Genomic DNA, 23354 nt, shown 5'->3' with positions numbered 1-23354 from the left:
AACTCTCTATTTCCATGGGGGTCTCCGATGAAAACGTCATATGGTTGATAGGATAGATAGCTAGATAGACAGACAGATATATAGTTAGATAAATATATATATATATATAAATAAATAAATAAAACAGTCACACATCAGTCCGAAGAGAGGTTTGGGTAGAGCCCAGGTCACCGCACTATCCCCAAAGGGAGTAGCGGGGTTCATTGGCGGTTGGCCACACGGGCCAAAGTGTGGACCACCAAGCATGGGTCAAGTTCAATGGCGCACTGCCACAAACCCGCTGCACAATACTTCCCCAAGAAAACCTTGTAAAGAAGTTTAGAACCTTACCAAAAGAAATATTATTGAACAGCGAGAAGTGGTTAAACTAGGTATTACTACAATACGAACCAGAAAACTGTGGAATACGAAGACGACTTTTAGACATAAGTTGTGACTTTAAATATTTCAATAAACACGAGACACTGCAATAGTGTACTGCAAAATCAGACCCATTAAATGTGATAAGTGATTTAATAACTAAATAACAAACTAAAAACGCTGCTTACTTTTTAACAATATCAATTGCGCTTCATTATTGCTTTTATGTCGTCTTCCTACTCTACAGATTTCAGCCTATCATTGTTTGTTTGTTTGTTGTTTGTATGTATATATATATATTAGAGCATTTAGAGTATTTCAACTATCAATACAAACTACATACAGAGTTCAACTACTTCTTGCTAATAATAATTCTGAGACTAACCCCACAGTTAGTAATTTAAGATTCATCAATTGACATATTAGTATATTTTGCGTAGGAAGAAAGTGTAATAATCAAAATTATTGTTATAATATTGATTATTACACTTTCTTCCTACGCATAATAATATTATACCACCTTTACACGAATAATTATAATTATTACACAAAATGGGTGACAATAACAAGAATTATTCCTGATTTGGCTAAGTAGTAAATCCGACAAGAATGTGGTATAATATTTATTATCAACGATACATTTACTATTACTTCAATACATATGCTCTAAAATTACTATTTCTCCATAATATTCTGAGACTAGCCCTATTAGTTAGTGATTTAAGATTCATCTATAGACGTATTATTCATTATCATCGATACATAAACTATTACTTCAATATATATGCTCTAAAATTACTATTTATCAATAATCTTTATTAACCCCGCCAATATATTATCTAAGCATCTTTATAATACAATGTTTCCCCATTGTTAATTCGAAAAAAGAATTTAATAGCATAAAATTCTGGCACAGTGGAATGCAAGTCTAGTTGCAACAATAATAATTAAGTTTTTATTTTTTTATTTGCTTTTATGCGTTTTATGACTCCACTGTTACGTAGGGTTCATTTAACTTTTGTCATTGTACAGCCCATCCAGGTAAAATTTATCCCAATTAATTTCGAATTTGGAATAGAGGCTGTTTCAGTAAAATAACGGATAAAATCTCGTTTTTACTGTTGGAATATGGATTAAAGCAGGTCATTTATTTGGATTTAAAAATCCAGATTTTGATGGACTTAAATAAATACTTTACCAGTTTCTCACTTAACAGTGTATTGTGAAGAAACTATTGACATTAAAACGAAACATAATGATGAACAGGAAAATTGAAAGTTTAAATTTACGATATCATGTTCAATTTTCAATGTTCAATGTTCATGGTGAACATTGAATTTTATTTTTATATCTTTTAAATGGGCCAGACAAAATACAACACTATTTACGCACTTTCATTGTTTTTTTTTTCTAGGTTATTTTGACCTCCATCAAACTTCTTGAAATAATAACTTAATAAATTTCTCAAATTTTTCGCGGATTTCTCCGAGATCATCTTCCTGTATCTATATTTTTAAATCAGTATTTAAGCTTTTGATGCCTGCTCTCTCACCCATTCTCTGCAGAATTAGTTTATCATGGTATTATTTCATATTGACAAAGTAAATTTAAAAAAATTGTTTAAAACAAGTTAAAGGGAGTGTCTGGCTAGATATGGTAGTTGAGTTAGAATCTAATTAGTTTACTGTAGAATGTGTGTTACATTTTTCGTCGTCGTTATTGAAAAATTAAAATAAGGTTTCTTAAAATCATCCCTCCAAAATGGACAATCTATGAGGATTTTAAAGATTAAATTTGCGCTCTTGATGAACAAATATGCAACGTAAAACGTCTAAAAGGTATCAACTAAATCCAAATATTTTTAATTCTGCAATACTGCACTCTCAACTCAACTATCATGTCTAGCCAGACACTCCCTTTCAGATTCCCGTTTTACTTAAAAATGAAATAATTTCAATTAACCCAATTTACAACCGTTATTTAAGTAACAAAGAGAGATCGGTAGATCGAGATTATTTCTTTAAATTTTGTTGTTATTAAATTTTCAGATAAAAAAGCATGGATATATCTCAACTATTTTACCCACAGTTAATGGCTATTTTACCCCCAGTTATCGGTTCTATGGCTATGTTGTGAAACGGACTCATTAAATAGTTTTGAGGTCAAACAAAATTACGCCTACGATCCCATTAAGAAAGGTGAAAATTTCCTAATCTGAATTTTAAAATCCTAAAACTTGAACTTTTTAAAAAACTAGATTTCAAATTTAAATATAATTTTCCGTTTGATAAACACATTCCTGAATACGTATTCACAATGAAGAACGACATATTGATTACTACAATACTCATCTTCCCATTCCAGGTTTCTAAACATTGGTAATTTTGTAGATCGGGAATAGAAAAGGACATGGTCGAGGTCATGGTTACAATCATAGTCCAGGTTATTGTAGAGGTCGTAGTCCAAGACTTGGTCGAGGTCAGTGTCGAGAGAATGGTCGAGGTGAAGGTCGAGGTCATGGCCGAGGATATGTTCGAGGTGAAGGTCGAGGACATGGTCTAGGTCTAAGTATAGGTAAAGGTCGAGGTCATAGTCGAGGTCATGTTTGAGGTCATGGTAGATGTCGAGGTCATTGTCGAGGTAATTGTTTAGGTCATGAAAGAATTAGATAATGAATGATCATTGAACATGACTCAATTGAATCCAAAGGATTAAATGTAATCCGAAAGTCTAATCCATTAGTTTAATCCTTTAGGTTAATCCTCACCTGACACTGGGATGCTCACAACCTAATCGAATACATTTCAATCCTCCTGAACAAATTTCTTATTCAATTTATTGAGTGGACTTTTATTGGAACAAGATTTAAACATTTATTTTAAACTATGAAATTAAAATTTTAGGAGTGACTATTTTAATTTAACTTTCAGAATGCATTCAAAGATTCCTATTTGTCTATTATTCAATCATCATTCAGCTGAGAAAGTGGCATTCATTTACGTTATATTTAAAAGTGAAAACCTTGTTAAAGAAATTTTTCGTTTTAGATTAATTAATTTTTGCATGTAAACCAAAAATACGGTTGTAACTCGAAATATGTTTTTTTTTTCGGTTACGTAATCAGCTGATTAGCGATGGTTATGTAATATTCTCCGTAAATCCTTTTCTCTGATTGGTTCAGATTTTCCCGGAAAATTCAAATTTAAAATTGAGAAAGTTTAATATTTAAGTAGCTATTCATTATTTTACAGAACTTAAAACCTCGAACTTACAATTCGCGCATTCTTTAGTTTTAGACTCTGAATAACTAAGAAAAATTTAATTTGGATGGGAAGATGTAAAACAATGATTTTCAAGAAAATATTTACCCCTCCTCTGTGAGTGTACCTGTGGGGGTGGGTAGGGGTGTGTATTTTACAGGGGGTACTACAGTCTTAGTCTCTTCCACTGAACCAGCTCTGAAACACACCATTTTTCTCAACAAAATCAAAAAAATTTATAAAAAATTATTGATTAACAACATTGAATAAATTCAATACTTTTGCCCCCCAGAATTAAAAATCAAAGAAAAGAAAAAATCAGTATAATTTTTACTCTTCAATTTTTAATAACATTTGAAGTAAAGATTCTTTTAAATTGGTCAATAAAATGAAAACATCGAGGAAAAAATATAGATACTTTTTACTCAGTAAAATTTATAATACTATCTTCTATCTTCAACTTTTAATTGAGGCTTTATCTCAGATCATATTCTTTTTGTACAGTATAAAACAAAAACAAAAAAGTTTGCGGATTTCATAAAATTTTTTCGCGCATCTATATATAAATTTGGCTTGTATGTTTGTTTGAATCCAATAAACGTCAAAACGGCTGAACCGATCGGGCCAAAATTTTGTGTGGGACCTTACGTGACCCCAGGGAAGGTTTATGAATGATCAAAATTTTAAAAATTTGTGTTCAAAAGTTTTATATTTTGTAAAATTTAGAAAACTAGCCTTAGAGGGCGCTTCGCGCCCATCTTCTAAATTAATTGTGAACATGTTCTCTTTATGTACATCGTAAGACAAAACAAAAATAATTCGCGGATTTTCACAAAAAAAATTGTGGATTTTCAAAATTTAAAAAAAATTTAAAGATCGACTTTTGATGGAGACAAATATTTAAAATTTTGATCATTCATAAACCTTCCCTGGGGTCCCTAGATGTCCCGCAAAAAAATTGGGCCCGATCGGTTCAGCCGTTTTGACGTTAATTGGATACAAACACCCAGACAAGCTAAATTTATATATAGATGCTTCCGTTTAAACACTTAGTTCAACTTCAAGCTGGTAGAGGGGGGAGTCCAGAGTTCCTCAAATAGTAATCGCCACCACCCAAATCTGTTTTGCGGCAAGCGCGCTCCTCAATTGGTAATCTCCACCACCTCAATTAGTAAAATTTTGTTTTCTGAGATTTGAATTTAATGCACTTTTAACACAATTTTCGACATCTATCGGGGTTTTATGGCATCTGTATTGACTTAAACTAAATTTTCAAATTATTTTCAGATTTGTTTGGTCAACAAAAACTGAGAATCAAGGCACAGTTCATTTTAGCCGAATCTTAGATCCAATTCGCCAATTTAATGGCTGCATTTCATGATTGGCGTTAAGTTACTAAAAGGTCGAGCTGCCTGTTTACTAAAAATTATCTAATCACACGCAAAGTAATATCCATCTCCATTTAAAAGATATTTTCAAAAAACCTTTACTGTGTTTAGATTTTTGTATTCGCCAACTCGAGTTCAACATCTACAACAAAACTAATTATATGCATAGAAAGTACTTGAAATTTACTAAAAATTATCTCATCCCACGTTAAGTAATATCCATCTCCATTTAAAAGATATTTTCAAAAAACCTTTACAGTGTTTAGATTTTTGTATTCGCCTTCTCGAGTTCAACATCTACAACAAAACTAATTATATGCATAGAAAGAGCATAAAATTTTGAAAAAATTGTCTCATCCCACCCCCTACTGAAAATGAAGTATTTAGTCCACTTTTAATGGGTTTAAAGTTTCCTCTCTATATAAGGAGTTTAAAACAACATTCAGAGGAAAATGCCGCAAACATTCTTAAAGCGAAACTTGAAACTAAAAACGTAATATATTTCTAGCACTTAGTGTGGCATATTTATTGATTTATTTTCGAAACTAAGGAGCAATAAAGAAAGCTTTAACAATCTTGTACACAATAACAGAGGTCAATATGGTCTTATTTCTAAGAAATAACCGATTTAATGTTACGCTTATTTTGGCTGATTACTAATTGAGGTGGTGGAGATTACCAATTGAGGAGCACGCTTGCCGCACAACACATTTGGGTGGCGGTGATTACTCGTTGAGAAATTCTGACTCCCCCCCCTCGCTGGTAAGACGTATACAGCAGATCTAGCAGAATTTTAAAGAATGCGCGCTAGATGAGAATGAGATAAAGAATGAGCGCTAGATCATCCACCTCAATACAAATTAACTCGTATTGTATTAAAGGAGCTAAACCTGTACGCAATCATCTCCTGTTCAAACCTTTCCCTGTCCCGTACACTCTGCTCCCTACAAGTAAAAATATCTTTCAAAGATCCAGCGTGTTGTTAACTTCATAGGATTGTAAGCGTCAAATCAGGTTACCCTCATAGCAAAGATGGCAAAGATTTACAATGGTCAAATACGGTGTTAGCGATTATATTTTAATAAAATGAAGACGACTTTTTATTTAAGTTTTAATTGTTAACAAGCTTTTATTAGAAGTCCAAGTCTACTAGTAATAAAAGAGAAGCTGTTCTAATCGACAGCTTCTCTTTGTTTCCATGTTTTTGTGTATACAATATACATCTTGTTTAAAAGCTTGATATAGATCAAAATTAAAATCGAAAGTCGTCTTCATTATATTGATACTATCGCCTACCACCGAATTAATTTAATATCAATGTTTTTAATTACTAAAACTGTTTTATATCGTTTGTGGTTTCTCATATTATTGGATTCAGAGTTTTTAAACCTCCAACTTGCAAGTGAGAGAGTGAGTTATGAAGTTATGAGCTACCATCTCGAGGTCGGAATTAATGAATATGGAGAAGTTGCTGAACAATTTCTCTTGTGTTGCCAAGAATAGACTATAGATGTCGTTAAACATTAAACAATCATCACTTCTAAAGTCTGACCAAGAGTCCACTAAAAATGTAGCTAAACTAGCTAAACCTAATATAACTACTTCTTACAATTCATTAAATATAACAACAGATTTAATTAAAAAAAAATATTAAAACTGTTTTATATCGTTTGTGGTTTTCATATTATTGGATTTAGAGTTTTGAACCTCCAACTTGCAAGTGAGGGAATGAGTTATGGAGTTATGAGCTACCACCTCGAGGTCGGAATTAATGAATAAGGAGAAACTGCTGAACTTTTTCTCAAGAATAAACTACAGATGTCGTCAAACATTAAACAAGCTTCACTTCTAAAGTCTGACCAAGATTCCACTAAAAATGTAGCTAAACTAGCTAAACCTAATTCAACTACTTCTTACAATTCATTAAATATAACCACAGATTTAATTAAAAACAATTTGCAAAAAAAAACTTTTTTCTAATTAGGAGAATTTGCACCAAAATCTAATTAAAAATGCTTACTCATATTTCTGTTTCTGAACCTGACCCAAAGCCTGCCACATAGCGTCAACTATTTCTGTACACAGATACTGCTCAGATCAGAGATCTTCAGGTTTAATGGGTTCTGTTAACCAATATATTAAAGGGACTGTTTACAAGATTTCAAGTGAACTTCCATAACAAATGTCTGATTCACAAGAGTACCATTTAGACCTATGTGAGTCTGAGCAAAAACTAAAGGGATATCCTTGTTTCTCTGTCTGAAAATTGATAAGTTTACACTAACGGTTACCTTGGCGCAGTAATCAATCAGAGATAAGAAACTAACAGAATTTATCTCAAAGGTATCTTTCCCTAAGTTACTCAGATAAAGGTTTTAAGGGCAACGTTGTGAATCGGACATGTAACTCTTTAATGGGGGAATTGTGGTGTTTAATAATAATATTAAATACTAGCTTGGGAACCCAGCGCTGCCAAGGTTACTAAAAGTTCCTCCCGCCGTTTACCCGGACTTAAACGATTTTAACGGGAAACTAAATTTTCGCTTTAAAAGTCTACTCACTCAATTTAGAATCTTGAAACCTGTGGGCCTCCCAAAGTCCACAATCAAAACTTTAGACAAATCGGTCCAGGGGTTCATGAGTTATGATCGGACAAACAAACAATTACAGAAAAACAGAGATTACAACTTTATATATATATAGATACTAATCCAAAAAAGCAGGGTTGTTTAAATTCTTATTATTATGTATTATGCCCCTAAAAAAAGTACTTAAAAATATTTCGCGCTACGCGTGCTACGCGACAAAACTTTACAAAAACAAATCAAAACTGAAAAAAAATTCCATGCGGCGCAAAATATGGTTATTAAAATACATACCTCTGAGGATTATAATGCAGTATAAAATCTTTAAATCATATTTTGGGTAGAAAATCAAAAAAGCCTTGAGGGGGGAGGGGGAGATTACAAAAAATACACATTACACACCCCTAGAAGGTTTCACTTTAAAAATTTGAAGAGAAAAGCATTTTATTAAAAATATTTGAATTTACGCGGCATTTTTGAAAATAAACACCCCAATACAGGCATATCTGTCCCTGAAACTGAGGCAAATGTGGCTTCGGGCTGTTCACTCTTTATGCTTGCCTACAAGAAATAATAAATTAATAACAGCTTTTTCAAATTAATAAAAAATAAAAATTTTAAAATAAAAAAACATTAAAAAAATGAAATACATGCACAATGATGTGCAACAAGGCCAACCTCATGAAAAATTAAAGGTTTTTTTTTCGTCAAAATAAAACTAAATTTAGAAGCTTTGGCTGAAAAAAATTTAATTGAGGCTTGTCAACCCTGAAGGAAAACTTTTATGTATTGGGTATCGCGAGATCAAACTTTGATATGAGTGATCACGATATTTTGTTAATCTAGAGATTAATTTAATCTTTATTCTATAACCCGTGAAGGTGTCGTCTGCGGAAAAGAACAGCCAATCAAAACCCAGGAAATTTCGCTTTCAACCAATGAGAGAACAGAGAAATTGCGGGTATTTATCACAAAAGATCCCAGCTCTGGTTGTATATTTATATATTACCTGCGTTTCCTTGAAAAAAAGTGCATATGGAGAAAGAGGTTTTGCAGGAGCATTTCTGTCCTTTCGTATCACCTAAAAAAAGGTTCGAAATGCTAATTATATTTTGGCAATTGCCTAAAGGATCCGCGCGATTGCCGCGTTGAAATACAAGAAAGAGAGAGATTAGTACATATTTTAGGGGTAGGTTAGGTTTAGACACTTTCCTGGACCGAGCACTGTGGCTAGAACATGAGCTAGGGGGCCGAGCGCCGCGTCTAGTACAGACTCTCTCCGGCTTGTGATTTACGCGGCAAGCGGTCGTAACTTCTTTGGGCTTCAGCCTTGTATTAAGAGTACCCAATCCCATTATTCAGTAAGTTAGAGTAAGGATGGGCAACGTTCCGTTAACGAACAGAACGTTTAAAAATTGTACGGAAGAGTCCGTTATCGAACGGAAATAGCCATTCTTAAAATTTCTTTATTTCCTTTAAGTTTAATGAAATGTTAAGTAAAAGAAAAGAACTAAGTTGCCGTTATTTTGAAACACTTTCATTTATTCTCTTTATTAGCCGTAATTTTTTTTTCTTCTGTGTTTTGATGTTATTCACGTGTTATGGCCATCTTTGAATAAGACGATTTGTCGAACGGCTTCATGAAAAGTTGTTTTTGAACGATATAACTATATTAACAAATAGTTTGAAAAAAAAGCTGAACTTGTCCAGCCCTTAAGTCAGGGACGAAACTCTCAAATCGCCTTACTTACTTGTGGTCTTTCTGTTGAAATTTGATTGGTTACATTAAACACCTCCTCTAAACAGTAAAATTAAATTTAATTAGCCTTTAGGACCTCCTACTTTAAGACTTGGAGGGATTGTAAGCGTAATTTCAAATCACCCTCCACGCAAAGCTGGCAAATGGCAATGCCCGATTCACAATGGTACCATTTAAAGCTTTCTTTGAGCAAGTAAGAATTAAATGTTTATAATTTTGAAAGCTGATTATTTTCAAGTGTGTATTCTCAACAAAAGTGACTTGTGCATTCTACTACAGTAAAACATTTAGGAATTACCAAAATTAAAACTGTTAAACCTAGGAAAAAGGCAATATCTTATATATTATTGATTGGATAGAGGTTTCATGAGTACCATTGAAAACAGGACATTGCCAAAATTGATTGGAAGGTTCCTTGAAATTTCACAAACAGTCCTCTAAAAGTTGAATAGAATTTTTTTCTTTAATTTTCTCGCGCAAACAGTGCTTGAACGCCACTTAAAATTAACCCGGCGTAATCCTAGCCCTGCGTAGCATGGTGCCTATTAATCCCCAATGTTTCTAGGTTTAAAGGGACTGTGAAGGGAAAATGAAAGGAGGTATAGACTGAAAACTGAGAATCTCAGGAGTTAAACGATACATATAAGACATCTATCTGATGTTGCTGTCTCAAGAAATTGACACAAAACGGTGTCAAAATTATACCAAAACGTATGTCTGTAAGATATACGTCCGTATCACATAACCAACTCCCTCCAAGGACAGTAAAGTATACCAATCACGTGATACAGACGGGAGGCACGCGACAATAATACTGCATTGCCTTTGGTTGAAGTTCTGGTGACATGATCCGGACGTATAAAAAATATTATCAATTTAAATCAAAATTGAAAAATTATTAAATTCATATAATATGTGCATTAAGCACACTTGAGTTTCTCAAGCTCCTCTGGGATATCGTCGTTTTCAGATTGGTTGCATATTTGTTGAATATGATCTGTTTAGTATTACGCATCTTACCCAAATCTTACATATATACGTTTTGGTATAATTTTGTCACAGTTTTACATCAATTTCTCGACCCAAGAACATCAGCTAAAACTCTTACATGTCTCAATCAGCTCCCGAGATTCTCCGGTTTCATTCTTTACCCCCTTTCATTTTTCCTTTACAGTCCCTTTAAATTTGCGTGTCCGTTGTGGAACCTTGTATATATTTTCTTTAAGTGGATGCATCTATGCTTTACATGCATCCTATGCAGCCGTATATAAACTTGTTTAGGTAAGTGTCAATTTCTTCAAAAATCTGTTCGTCGAGGGGGTATATAATGAAAAAAAAATATCCCTGTTTACTCACCTGAACCGGAATTATGGGTTCCATTCATTGTTTAGCTTCGCCAATATTAATTTCTGAAAAAAGAACGTTGAAATAATACTTGGCATATTGTTTAATATAGAAATAAATCTTTTAACACGTATATTTGAGTAGATCTATTCTATCTACCAAACTAATATATTATAAATTATACATATTTAACAGAAAGCTGCACAGTCAAAGAATTGTTCAGGAAAATGTAAAAACATCTTAAATCTGTTTTCAAGAAGAACCATAGAACAACCCACATTGGATGGAATACATATCACATTCCGAAAATTCATATTTTATTTCTGCTGAAGAGAACTTTCAGCGTAATTTCTAATGACCCTTTGTTTAAAAGAGTTACATGCCTGATTCACAACAGTACCCAATAAGCATTTTTCTGAATAATAAAGAAGATGTCGTCCAAAATTTTATTTCCGATTCTCTACTGCAATTTACTTTTACTGGACCAAAATAATAATTTATTAATTTTCAGAGAGAAAAAGAAAGATATATGTTGATCTTTTTCACAGATGAAAGATTGAAAGGGTACCATAGAGAATCGGTCATATAGGGACTAATTAAAAATAATTTGATAGTCCCATTTTCAAATGATCACTAATAATTCCAATACGAGTATTTAATTTTTGTGACATAATTCAAGTACTAAATAATTATTGCTTTAGTATTAATATACTTATTGCTCAAAAAGTAAATATGCCTTAATTGCAAAGTTATAAATAATTATAGTACTTATTAATGAGAATTGAATATATATAATCTTCTAAACTGGTTTACTAATAAATTGAACTTATACAACTGATCCAAAAAAAAACCGGATTTTGGAATGTTATTTTAACCATTTAAACTCAACAAAACCAAATTCAAGAAATTTTAATAAAATCAGAAATTTTATCAAGTTGTTGAAGACATGATCAGGGTTGGGTTGGAAAAATTGCATTTTGAAGCAAAATGCTTAGTACTTTTCTTTTGAACATGTAAGATTAATAATGTTTGACAATCAGTTTCATAGAAAAATTCAATGCAAGTAAAACTATTGATTACAATTATTAAAGGTATTTAATATAAGTAGTTTAAAATAAGTTTCTTTTGTGACATTTTTAATAATGATATATATATTTTTGTAGAAAAATTCAGTTTGAAAGCTATTGAATAAGTCAGTTAAAATAAGTTTGTTTTGCGACATTTTCAGGAAGGCTTATTACAGTAAAAAATACTTTTTTGATTATAATACAAAGAACAAAATGATACTATAAGATATTTCACTCCAGTGGCTAGGGGACAGATAAAATTACAAGTTCAGTTAATATTACTTTTTAAATAACACCTAAATGATTAAAAGTTATTAAAGGCGGAATATTATTGTTTTCGACTAGCACTTGTTGGGGCTTTAACTTCTTTCCATCGAGCATTCTTGATTCATGATTTAGCACACTTGTATAGAGTATTCTTGGTTCCTGGGTGCTGGAGTAGCCAAACCATACATTTTTCTCGCAGTTTGCCGGATTTATACTATTGATTGATTGCGGTTTTTTATCTTGAAATTGCGGATTTACGGATACTGTTTGAGACTTGTTTATCAGATGTTGAGATAGACCCAATTCAATACTGGAGAGATTCTCGTTTGGACGATATATATTCGAGTTGAAGTCAGGTCGAGTGAGAGGCTTCAGACGATTGACGAAAGTATATTGGCGAGGATCTTTCGGCACGTTGCGACTGATTTGCTCAATGTTCTGGTAGAGAGAATCATTCAATCTTTCCGCCATTTTATTTTCATTTTTGACCCTGGTTGACCCCTCCCACCTGGTTGACCGCACCGGCCCGGATACGAGTTGTCTTTCGGCCCTTAACCTCGCCTGATCAGGGTGCCGAAACCTGATCAGGTTTGACAGATATCAGGTTGGTGAATGCCGCATAAGAGGAACGAGGGAAGATGGTGGACCTGCTTGACGCAGGAAGGGGTGATGAAGAAGTTCTACAGCACTGGTCCGTTGCGCAGGGTCACGGACCAGCATCTTGTACAGAAATCCTACAGAAAAATAAGATAATTTTTTTTTTAATTTTTAGAACAAATATCACATATCAAATTAATTATAACTTGAATAACTTGAATATTTAGTGTCTAGTGAAAATAGAACTTAATCAAACTAACATATTTTTAAATATTTTCTTAAAACAATCAACTATTTTCAAAGAAATAATTTCTTTTAAATTAATCACACAACTGATTTTCGTCTTGTTCCGACAAAATTATTTCTAAAATTAAGTAAAATTAAAAAACCTAATTTATCAGCGTTTCTTATCCATATTGTTCAAGCATTTTTTTTTCAATGAAAACAAACGGAAACACGGAGTTCATCTTAAAAGTATTTTGTAACCTTGTAACTGCGGTGAGACCTTCTGGTTCTTCAAGCGGGGTGGAGGCATATCTCTTATTCGCCGCATTGCCTGCAAACGGGACCCAGTCAATCAATCAATCAATCAATCAATCAATCAATCAATCAATCAATCAATCAATCAATCAATCAATCAAGTCATTTATCAACGCATAAGTAAAATTATCAAAAAATGAATCAATGCATGAGGAATTAGAATCAATCAACCAACCGATCAATTCAATTATGAGTAAATCAATTCATTAAAAAACGGTGGTTCCCCGTCTACCATCTCTTTTATTACCTGTAGTGGGGGTTCATTAAAGAACGGTGGTTCCCCGTCTACCATCTCTATTACCATTATACCCAGGGACCATATGTCTACTTCTGGTCCATACGGAAGCCGGGATATAACCTAAACAATAAACATCTTTTGAAATCAAAATTTCAATTTGCAACCAGTGTTTCGGATTCAGATCCAAAATATTGCAAAATATTAAACAACAAACAAAGTTTAGACACAAAAAATAACTTTTCATCTTCAAAACACACATCTTTTAGTATAAACGGATGAAAAAAAGGTTTCAACAAAAAATTAAGTCTGCGAAAAGAGAAGAAATTCAAATAAAGCATCCGGAGCTGAAAACGTTAGAATGGGATATCCTTAATCCCGATCGGTTAATTAATCTGGAGATTAATAACAAGAGGAGAACAAGCGTTATTTAATCTGGGGACTCAGAAAAAGAGTGGATCAAGCATTAGTCCTGATATCTACCATTTAAAAGTTCCCAACTCTGATTTATTTTTCTTCAGAAAAGAATCCGGAATGAATTGGATGTTGAACAATGTGAATTTAAATACAAAGAATCAGTCTGTGTTGAGTAATTATTTTAGTTTATAATTATACAGAAAATTAATTCTTGAAAGTATATCACCCCAGTTTTACTAACCTCAGGGCTCATCCAATAGGGTGTTCCAACTAATGATTTACGTTTCGGCAACTCAGACGAAACCTAGTAAATATATTTAGAGAAGTTTATCTAAAAATTATAGAATAAGTATAAAGGAAACTTTTGATTGTAAGAGGGTCAATGATTTAGAAGTACATTTACTGCTTATAGATATAAATATATAATTAATTAGGCCAAGAAGAGGGTATCATGATAGAAAAAAGCAATATCAATTTTATAAAGGGTAATTTGGGTCAGAAATCTATCATTATTAGCTTAAAACTCTTGTTGCAGATAAGTGAATTATAGGCCGATTAAGAACCGAAAAAATTATGTTGAAAGCTATTCTAGAAACAAAGTTGTAAGACATTTTGTACTTCAAAAGTTCTAGTAAACTGCTACTATTTGTGAATATTTTTTAAAGAAGCAAATTTATGTTTACTTTTAGTTAGAATTTAAAAAAATGTTCCTGAAGTAAATTAGAGATATATGAATTATATTATTTAAGGACTTTTACAGAAATATATAAATTATATTATCTAAGGAATTTTACAGAAATATGTAAATTATATTATTTAAGGAATTTTACAAAAATATATTATTATATTATTTAAGGACTTTTAGAGAAATATATAAATTATATTATTTAAGGACTTTTACAGAAATATATAAATTATATTATTTATGGACTTTTACAGAAATATATGACTTTTACGGAAATATGTAAATTATATTATTTAAGGACTTTTATAGAAATATATAAATTATATTTTTTAAGGACTTTAACAGAAATATATTAATTTTTTCTTAGAAAGTGACCAAAACACAAAACAAATTATACAAAAAATTTTGAATAACTCAAAAACCGAAGCAAAGCTAATACCAAACCATGTATGTGCTAAATGTTAGCTTACCATGGGTTTACAGTTTAGCTTGAGCACTGCTCTAGTTTAGGAATTATTTACCAATTAAAAAATTGAAAATTTAAATCAAAAAATAAAATTTTGGCGTGGAAATTAAACCTTAAAAAAGTAAAAAAAATCAATATTTGTATTCACATTTATATTATTATTGTCTCAAAAGTTGCAAATTAGTAACTGTAAGCGAGGGGGGAATATTACCTGTGCACAGAAGCCGAAATCTGAAAGCTTGACATTTCCATCTGCTGAGAGTAGAATAGAATCAGACTTGATATCACGATGTATTACACCCTAGACATTACACATAAATAATATGAACAGTGTCCGAATTTAATGAATTTAAGCCGCGTCTCAAATCCCCCAAAAACTGGTTTCAATTGAGCGCCGGCTTATATCTTGAAAAATGTATTACAAAATTGAGTGGAACCAACAAAATTTAAGTCGCGGCTTAAATTCAAACTTCGGCTCAAATTCTTTAAATCCGGCCTCAGGTGGCATTGAATCCAAAATTATTTTCTTTAAAATTTTATGAAACTATAGTGTACTTTACCATTATTACTCACTTCATCGTGAATTTCATAATGAACGTGCTATAAAGTAATCATCGTGCTAAAGTTAAATTAGCTGTATAATGAAGCAACGTGCTAGTATAAAGTAATCATTTTTCTGTAATGTTCTCGGATTTTGTCCCGATAAATATAGTATATTTCCCAAATATTTTGTTCAATTGAAATGAAAATAAAATTGTTATCAACTTTATATTTTGATTCTTCTTTGTTACAAATCTTATTTGATCTAAAAACAGCCATTAAAATAAGAAAAGTACACAAACGTTTCATAATACTACCTATAAACGTATTATTTTGGCACGACTTGCTATAAAGTTTTTGGATTTTCTCTATAATTCGAAGGTTCTTGCCTTTTTAGATTATAATCTAAAAAGGCTTGAACCTTCTCGATAAAGAGAAAATTTCTGTCCAAAAACTTTATAACACTGCGAATCAAAATAACAGTGTTATAAATTGTTATTTCAGGTGGCATTGAATCCCTAATTATTTTATTCAAAATTAACTTGACCTAAAAACACTGAAAGTTCATGCTTACTTTCAAATAATAATTTTACCATAACAAAAATAATTCAAGAAACTCATATTTTTTTCAATTTCTCATAAAAGTTAACATAAAAGTAAACATATTTAAGAAAAACTGATAAAGATCTTCCCAAATAAAATCTTAAGTGAATAAAATGCCGGTCACCTGAGAATGAAGATAGGCTAGAGCCTTCAGGCACATTTTACTTACAGTAGCAATTTGTTCCTCGGACATCCTTCAAAATAATTTGTTTCACAGAAAAATATTTATTATGGTTGATTTAGCGTGTCTGATCCATCTCGGTACCCTTGATAGCTTTGCATAAACAAGTATGAATCACATATCCATGATTAGTTTCATTTGACATTTTAATGCAAAGTGACGTGCGCATTTCTGCTACAGAAACAATGGAGGAATCATCAGAAGAAAAAAGACAAGATTTCACTATCAGATAAAGGTAGCATCCGAGGGTCACTTGAACTTACATAGACGGAATCAATTTTAGTAGCTTAATTAATGTTCTGTAGCAGCTGAGAATATTTTAGTAGCTTAATTAATGTTCTGTAGCAGCTGAAAATATTTTAGTAGCTTAATTAATGTTCTGTAGCAGCTCGGAATATTTTAGTAGCTTTATTAATGTTCTGTAGCAGCTGAGAATATTTTAGTGGCTTAATTAATGTTCTGTAGCAGCTCAGAATATTTTAGTAACTTAATGTTCTGCAGCAGCTGAGAACATTTTAGTAGCTTAATTAATGTTCTGTAGCAGCTCAGAATATTTTAGTAGCTTAATTAATGTTCTGTAGCAGCTCAAAATATTTTAGTAGCTTAATTAATGTTCTGTAGCAGCTGAGAATATTTTAGTAGCTTAATTAATGTTCTGTAGCAGCTCGGAATATTTTAGTAGCTTAATTAATGTTCTGTAGCAGCTCGAAATAGTTTAGTAGCTTAATTAATGTTCTGTAGCAGCTCGGAATATTTTAGTAGCTTAATTAATGTTCTGTAGCAGTTAGTAGCTTAATTAATGTTCTGTAGCAGCTGAGAATATTTTAATAGCTTAATTAATGTTCTGTAGCAGCTGAGAATATTTTAGAAAAAAAATTCTGTCAACAAATAAAAACGTGACTGTGGGATGCTAAATCTTACCTAACATTAGTTACTATATCTGTAAGCGCTCCTCCCTCTAAGTACTCCATGACGACCCAGAGTTCGTCTTCCACAAGATAACTGTCGTACATCTCGACAATGTTCGGGTGGTGGTAGTCACGCATTATTACCACCTTAACAACAATTACAATAATTTTATTACGAAGGGGGAAAATGGTGGGGGGTTATTTTCAAATATTTAGAGTGGGTGACACCAACTACCCCCCCCCTTTCTTTTTATACTACTTGCCAAAAATAATCTATTTTCCCCTAGAAATCTAAATTTTCCGATTCAGCCAGTAGCGCATCAGCTGTATTCAGTGGTTTTTTAGATGTTTAAACAAAAAGTTCTCTTTACCCGACGAACATTCAAAGGTTAAAAGGTTACCGTTGTAAATAGGGCGTTGCCCTCTTCGCATGGAGGGTCTCTTGAAATTACGCTTACAGTCCCTTTAAAGTCAAGCTCAGCTGAGATAAAGATAAAATTGCTAAATACCTCGTTAAAGAGAAGCTCTCTGCGTTGCTGTTTTCTTAAGTCCATTCGTTTAACCGCAACCTAGATGATATTATCATTATCATTATCATTATCATTATCATTATATTATCATTATCATTATCATTATTATTATCATCATTATCATCATTATCATCATTATCATCATTATCAGCATTATCATCATTATCATCATTATCATCATTATCATCATTATCATCATTATTATCATTATTATCATTATTATCATTATTATCATTATTATCATCATTATTATTATTATTAACATCATTATCATTAAACCCTGCACTGTTCCATGTTCGAGCACTTTTTTTCACCATTTTCATAAGTTTTGTCAGTTTGCTGATTGATTGATTGATTGATTGATTGATTGATTGATTGACCTGATGCAAGGTATCTGTATCTGTAGCTATACAAACTATTCCAGTTGATCCTTCACCAATCTTTATAAAGTTCTCGAGATTCTCCCTGAAAATAAATAACGTATTCTATCTTATTCTTTCTTATTCTATCGTATTCTATCGTATTCTATCGTATTCTATCGTATTCTATCGTATTCTATCGTATTCTATCGTATTCTATCGTATTCTATCGTATTCTATCATATTCTATCATATTCTATTGTATTCTATCGTATTCTATCTTATTCTATCTTATTGTATCTTATTGTATCTTATTGCATCTCATTGCATCTCATTGCATCTTATTGCATCTTATTGCATCTTATTGCATCTTATTGCATCTTAGTGCTTTCTTATTGTATCTTATTCTGTCTTATTCTATCTTATTCTATCTTATTCTATCTTATTCTATCTTATTCTATCTTATTCTATCTTATTCTATCTTATTCTATCTTATTCTATCTTATTTTATCTTATTCTATCTTATTCTATCCTAACCTATCCTATTCTATATCATTCTATATTATTCTATCACAATCTTATTCTATCTTAAGTATCTTAAAGTATCTTAAAGTATCTCTAGTCCCTCAAAATATCTAGTTTCTTCTAAAATATTTAGTCTCTCAAAGTATCTCTAGTCTCTCCAAGTCTCTTAAAGTATCTTCAGTCTCTCAAAGTATCTCACTTCCCAAAGTGTATCTCACTTCCCAAAGTGTATCTAAATTCTCTTAATGAATCTCATTTCTCTAAATTTATCTTATTTCTTAAGTATCTCAAATCGCTTAAAGGATCTTATTTCAAGTCTCTGAAAATATCCAAGTTTCTTAAAGAATTTCAAGTCCCTGAAACTAATCTTAGTCTCTAAAAGTATCTAAAGTCTCTAAAAGTGTCTCAAGTTTCTAAAAGTATCTCAAGTTTCTAAAAGTATCTCAAGTTTCTAAAAGTATCTCAAGTCTCTAAAAGTATCTCAAGTCTCTAAAAGTATCTCAAGTTTCTAAAAGTATCTCAAGTTTCTAAAAGTATTTCAAGTTTCTAAAAGTATCTCAAGTTTCTAAAAGTATCTCAAGTCTCTAAAAGTATCTCAAGGCTCTAAAAGTGTCAAGTTTCTAAAAGTGTCTCAACTCTCTAAAAGTGTCTCAAGTCTCTAAAAGTGTCTCAAGTCTCTAAAAGTATCTCAAGTCTCTAAAAGTATCTCAAGTCTCTAAAAGTGTCTCAAGTCTCTAAAAGTGTCCCAAGTCTCTAAAAGTCTCTCAAGGCTCTAAAAGTGTCTCAAGTCTCTAAAAATATCTCAAGTCTCTAAAAGTATTTTAAGTCTCTAAAAGTGTCTCAAGTCTCTTAAACTAAAAATAAAACAAAAAGACAATGACAATGCATAAAAGTTTGGTGAAATATACCTTGGATCTCCAGCAGAAACCACCATCTGAAGTGCAGCTCTAAACTGTTCATGGGATAATGAAGTGGGTTGTCCTTGGTGTTCAAGCGGCGGGGGAGGAGAAACAGATTCAGGAGATATCGACGGTTTCGGCGGGGATATTTTTGGGGGCGGGGCGGGAGGTGGAGGAAGTGGCTCAGAGGAATAGGTTTGGTTTGGTTTAGGATGAGTGGGAGGGGGGAGGGGCTGATCAGGCTGGGATCTGGGGGGAAGGTAATTTCCGTTAGATGGTTTGCCAGGTTTGGGTTGGATCCTTAATTCTTCTTGATGCTGGTCAAAGTATCCTTGTTGTTGCCGGAATTGTTGTTGAATATGGGGCGGAGGAGGTTGTTGTTGTTGATATGGAGACTGTTGGGGAGGCGGAGGTCTGTTTTGAGGCGGAGGGATACGTGGTTGGTTCATTCTGGGATCCATACCGTGAGGGATCATTCTTGGATCCATTCCGGGTCCTAATCTTGGGTCTATTTGTTGGGACCTGGGGTCCATTTGCTGGGACCTTGGATCCATTTGCTGGGACCTTGGATCCATTTGCTGGGACCTTGTATCCATTGCCATTTGTTGCATTCTTATCATCATTTCTTCCCGTTGAACCGCCGCCGCTTCTTCTCTCTGATGCGCAGCCAAAGCTTCCGCCCTCGCCATATTTGCCGCTCTCACCGCTGCAGGATCATACCCAGGTATTCCGCCGGCGGGAGCCGAATCCGGAACTGTAGAGGCAGGGCGAAGATCTTGCTGTGGACGGTATGGATCGACGGAGGGTTTTGTTAAAGGCGGAGGAGGTCCAACTTTTCCTCGTATCTGCCCCTGGCTAGAAGTATCTGAACCGGAGCCGGCGGACCGGTTAGAGACAGGTCCCTGGGGTATATAAGCTCCATGGGTTTGGTTTGGGTAGCGCTGTTGTACAACAGAGTTGGGACGGTTGAGGGGAGGAAGAGGGGGGCCTGGTTGGTATCCCTGAGGAACACCTTGATAACCATACTGAGGACCAGAAGGTGCTGAACTGGCAGGATGTCCGTAGGGAGATCTCTGCTCCTGATATCCATACTGGTGTCCGGCATGGTGGTGTCCTTGGTACCCCTGATGACCAGGATGTTCCTCGAAACTGTCCTCGTGACCGTTCTGCTCGATCAGGGTGGGCATGTTGTTCACCTCTTTCCTCTGATACCTTGGTGGACTCGAGGATCTAAAAAATATTTAATTAAAAGGACTACTACAGCTATATTCAATTTGTAGTTACATTTCCAATTCACATCGGCACCCTTTTATCAATCAAAAAGTAATTTGAGAAAAATGTCGTCATTTTTCTGTTTCGAAAAATTCGGACAATTTACATCTATTATCATGGCTTCTTTAAACCCGTAAGTAATTTTAAAGAAACCACACATTGAAAATAATCATTTTATATAAGAAAACTAAAGATTCCTCGATAATTCTTGATAAAACAAAGGGTTAAAGTGTACCGCAGTGAAATCTGTTAAATAAATGTGTTACTTGAAATTATAACATTTTCAGTCCTTTTAGTTCCTGATGCATTAAAAACTAAATTTTCAGAAGTTATCGCCTTAAACAAAACTTTCTCCATAAAAAGGGTTTATTGACCCGGTAAAGAAGGTAAAACAATAATAATTGATTTCAACCTATATAATAATGCAAATCAAGCAGATAAGTAAATATGTTTCCCTCCTCTAAGAATTCAATTTTTTTAAATGTTAAATTAATCTTAATTTGTCTGAAAAGCTTGAAAAGAGATTAAAGATATAAAACTAAACCTGAGAGAATTGGAACGAACTACACTGCCAGCCCTCGAGCCTTGATTCTGATCCCGAGATACCGGTTTGTTGTCGAGCATATCTAAACATTATTATTCATACATAAATACATTTTTATTTATCTTTATCCGGATCCGCTATATTTTGGTTTCCTGGATCTGTATCCGGATCCGCTATATTTTGGTTTCCAGGATCTGTATCCGGATCCGCTATATTTTGGTTTCCTGGATCTGTATCCGGATCCTCTATATTTGGCTTCCTGGATCTGTATCCGGATCCGCTATATTTTGGTTTCCTGGATCTGTATCCGGATCCGCTATATTTTGGTTTCCTGGATCTGTATCCGGATCCGCTATATTTTGGTTTCCTGGATCTGTATCCGGATCCGCTATATTTTGGTTTCCTGGATCTGTATCCTGATCCGCTATATTTTGGCTTCCAGGACTGTATCCGGATCCACATATCCACAAAAAAAAATATAAGTGGCAGAGTACCAACAAAAACCAGTTAAAAATTTACTATTGCTCAGATCTCAAAACACCATTTTCAAATGTTACCTAATGAGCGGTAATTAAAAACTTCCCAATCCCTGAATGGTTCATTAAGGCTCAGTGCAAAAGTAAGGGGATGAATGTTGAAAATTTTATTTAGAAAATCTTGAAGAAATGTTTTTTTTTATCAGGGTGAATCCGAATAATGAAATATATCCTAATCAGTTTTCCAAAACTAAGCTTGGCAAACACATTTTATTGATTAGATGGAAATCTTTGTTTGTATTTGCGTAATCTGATCCAGGACAATATTTGTACTTAACAATAATAAAATTTATTAGTAAGAAAGCATTCCTTAGCTCTGATTCAGCCGATTTAATATTAATTCGTCATCAGAATATAAGATTACAATCAATAATGCTTGGTTTTAAACTTCATACTAATCAGATTTAGTATCAAGTATATTTCTAATAAAAAAATTTTGTTAATGAAAATAAGTCCTGTCTATCAAAATAACCTACCAAAATTTATACTAGCTATCAAGATAATCTATCAAAATAAATAATGTCCACCAAAGTAAATCCTGTCAATCAAAATAAATCCTGTCTATCAAAATAAGTCCTGTCTATCAAAATAACCTACCAAAATTTATACAAGCTATCAAGATAATCTATCAAAATAAATAATGTCTACCAAAGTAAATCCTGTCAATCAAAATAAATCCTGTCTATCAAAATAAGTCCTATCTATCAAAATAACCTACCAAAATTTATACAAGCTATCAAGATAATCTATCAAAATAAATAATGTCTACCAAAGTAACATCCTGTCAATCAAAATAAGCTTTTAAAATAAGTCATGTCTATCAAAATAAATCCTGTCTATCAAAATAAATCCTGTCTATCAAAATAAATCCTGTCTATCAAAATAAATCCGGTCTATCAAAATAAATCCTAATAAATCCGGTCTATCAAAAAATCCTGTATCTAAATAACGCCTTTCTATCAAAATAAATCCTGTCTATCAAAATAAATCCTGTCTATCAAAATAAATCCTGTCTATCAAAATAAATCCTGTCTATCAAAATAAATCCTGTCTATCAAAATAAATCCTGTCTATCAAAATATATCCTGTCTATCAAAAAATCCTGTATCTAAATAACGCCTGTCTATCAAAATAACGCCTGTCTATCAAAATAAATCCTGTCTATCAAAATAAATAAGTCTATCAAAATAAATCCTGTCTATCAAAATATATCCTGTCTATCAAAAAATCCTGTATCTAAATAACGCCTGTCAATCAAAATAACGCCTGTCTATCAAAATAAATCCTGTCTATCAAAATAAATAAGTCTATCAAAATAAATCCTGTCTATCAAAATAAATCCTGTCTATCAAAATAAATCCTGTCGTATCAAAATAAATCCTGTCGTATAAAAATAAATCCTGTATCTAAATAACGCCTGTCTATCAAAATAAATCCTGTCTATCAAAATAAATCCTGTCTATCAAAATAAATCCTGTCTATCAAAA

The 23354-nt window shown here is 32.7% G+C and overlaps 2 protein-coding genes across 3 annotated transcripts in view; both read right to left on the bottom strand.

Moving 5' to 3' along the window:
* Window positions 1-1653: 1653 nt before the first annotated feature.
* On the bottom strand, window positions 1654-10761 carry LOC111716405 (TOX high mobility group box family member 4-A). The gene is made up of 10 exons (XM_023491859.1): window positions 10709-10761; window positions 9345-9391; window positions 8603-8674; window positions 8106-8154; window positions 7029-7083; window positions 5899-5952; window positions 3748-3818; window positions 3128-3173; window positions 2660-2728; window positions 1654-1919 (listed from the first exon to the last, which is right to left on the bottom strand). The coding sequence occupies exons 1-10, from the start codon at window positions 10734-10736 to the stop codon at window positions 1886-1888; spliced, it is 525 nt and encodes a 174-aa protein (XP_023347627.1). The 5' UTR covers window positions 10737-10761; the 3' UTR covers window positions 1654-1885.
* A 1187-nt stretch (window positions 10762-11948) lies between these two features.
* Window positions 11949-23354, bottom strand: part of LOC111716404 (serine/threonine-protein kinase PAK mbt) — a 12814-nt gene continuing 1408 nt past the window's right edge. For both annotated transcript variants that reach the window (XM_023491856.1, XM_023491858.1), the window contains 11 exons: window positions 21332-21413; window positions 19525-20745; window positions 18113-18197; window positions 17712-17771; window positions 17216-17349; window positions 16238-16307; window positions 15182-15271; window positions 14061-14123; window positions 13415-13525; window positions 13114-13183; window positions 11949-12764 (listed from right to left, as the gene is read on the bottom strand). In XM_023491856.1, coding sequence (XP_023347624.1) covers window positions 12631-12764; window positions 13114-13183; window positions 13415-13525; window positions 14061-14123; window positions 15182-15271; window positions 16238-16307; window positions 17216-17349; window positions 17712-17771; window positions 18113-18197; window positions 19525-20745; window positions 21332-21413 — 2120 coding nt within the window. In that variant the 3' untranslated portion in view covers window positions 11949-12630. The remainder of the gene's footprint in view (window positions 12765-13113; window positions 13184-13414; window positions 13526-14060; window positions 14124-15181; window positions 15272-16237; window positions 16308-17215; window positions 17350-17711; window positions 17772-18112; window positions 18198-19524; window positions 20746-21331; window positions 21414-23354) is intronic.

The sequence above is a fragment of the Eurytemora carolleeae genome, unplaced genomic scaffold (assembly GCF_000591075.1).
Source record: "Eurytemora carolleeae unplaced genomic scaffold, Eaff_2.0 scaffold461, whole genome shotgun sequence".
Lineage (NCBI taxonomy): Eukaryota > Metazoa > Arthropoda > Copepoda > Calanoida > Temoridae > Eurytemora > Eurytemora carolleeae.
The sequence above is the reverse complement of the archived record's forward strand: the minus strand, read 5'-3'. Positions and strand labels throughout refer to the sequence as shown.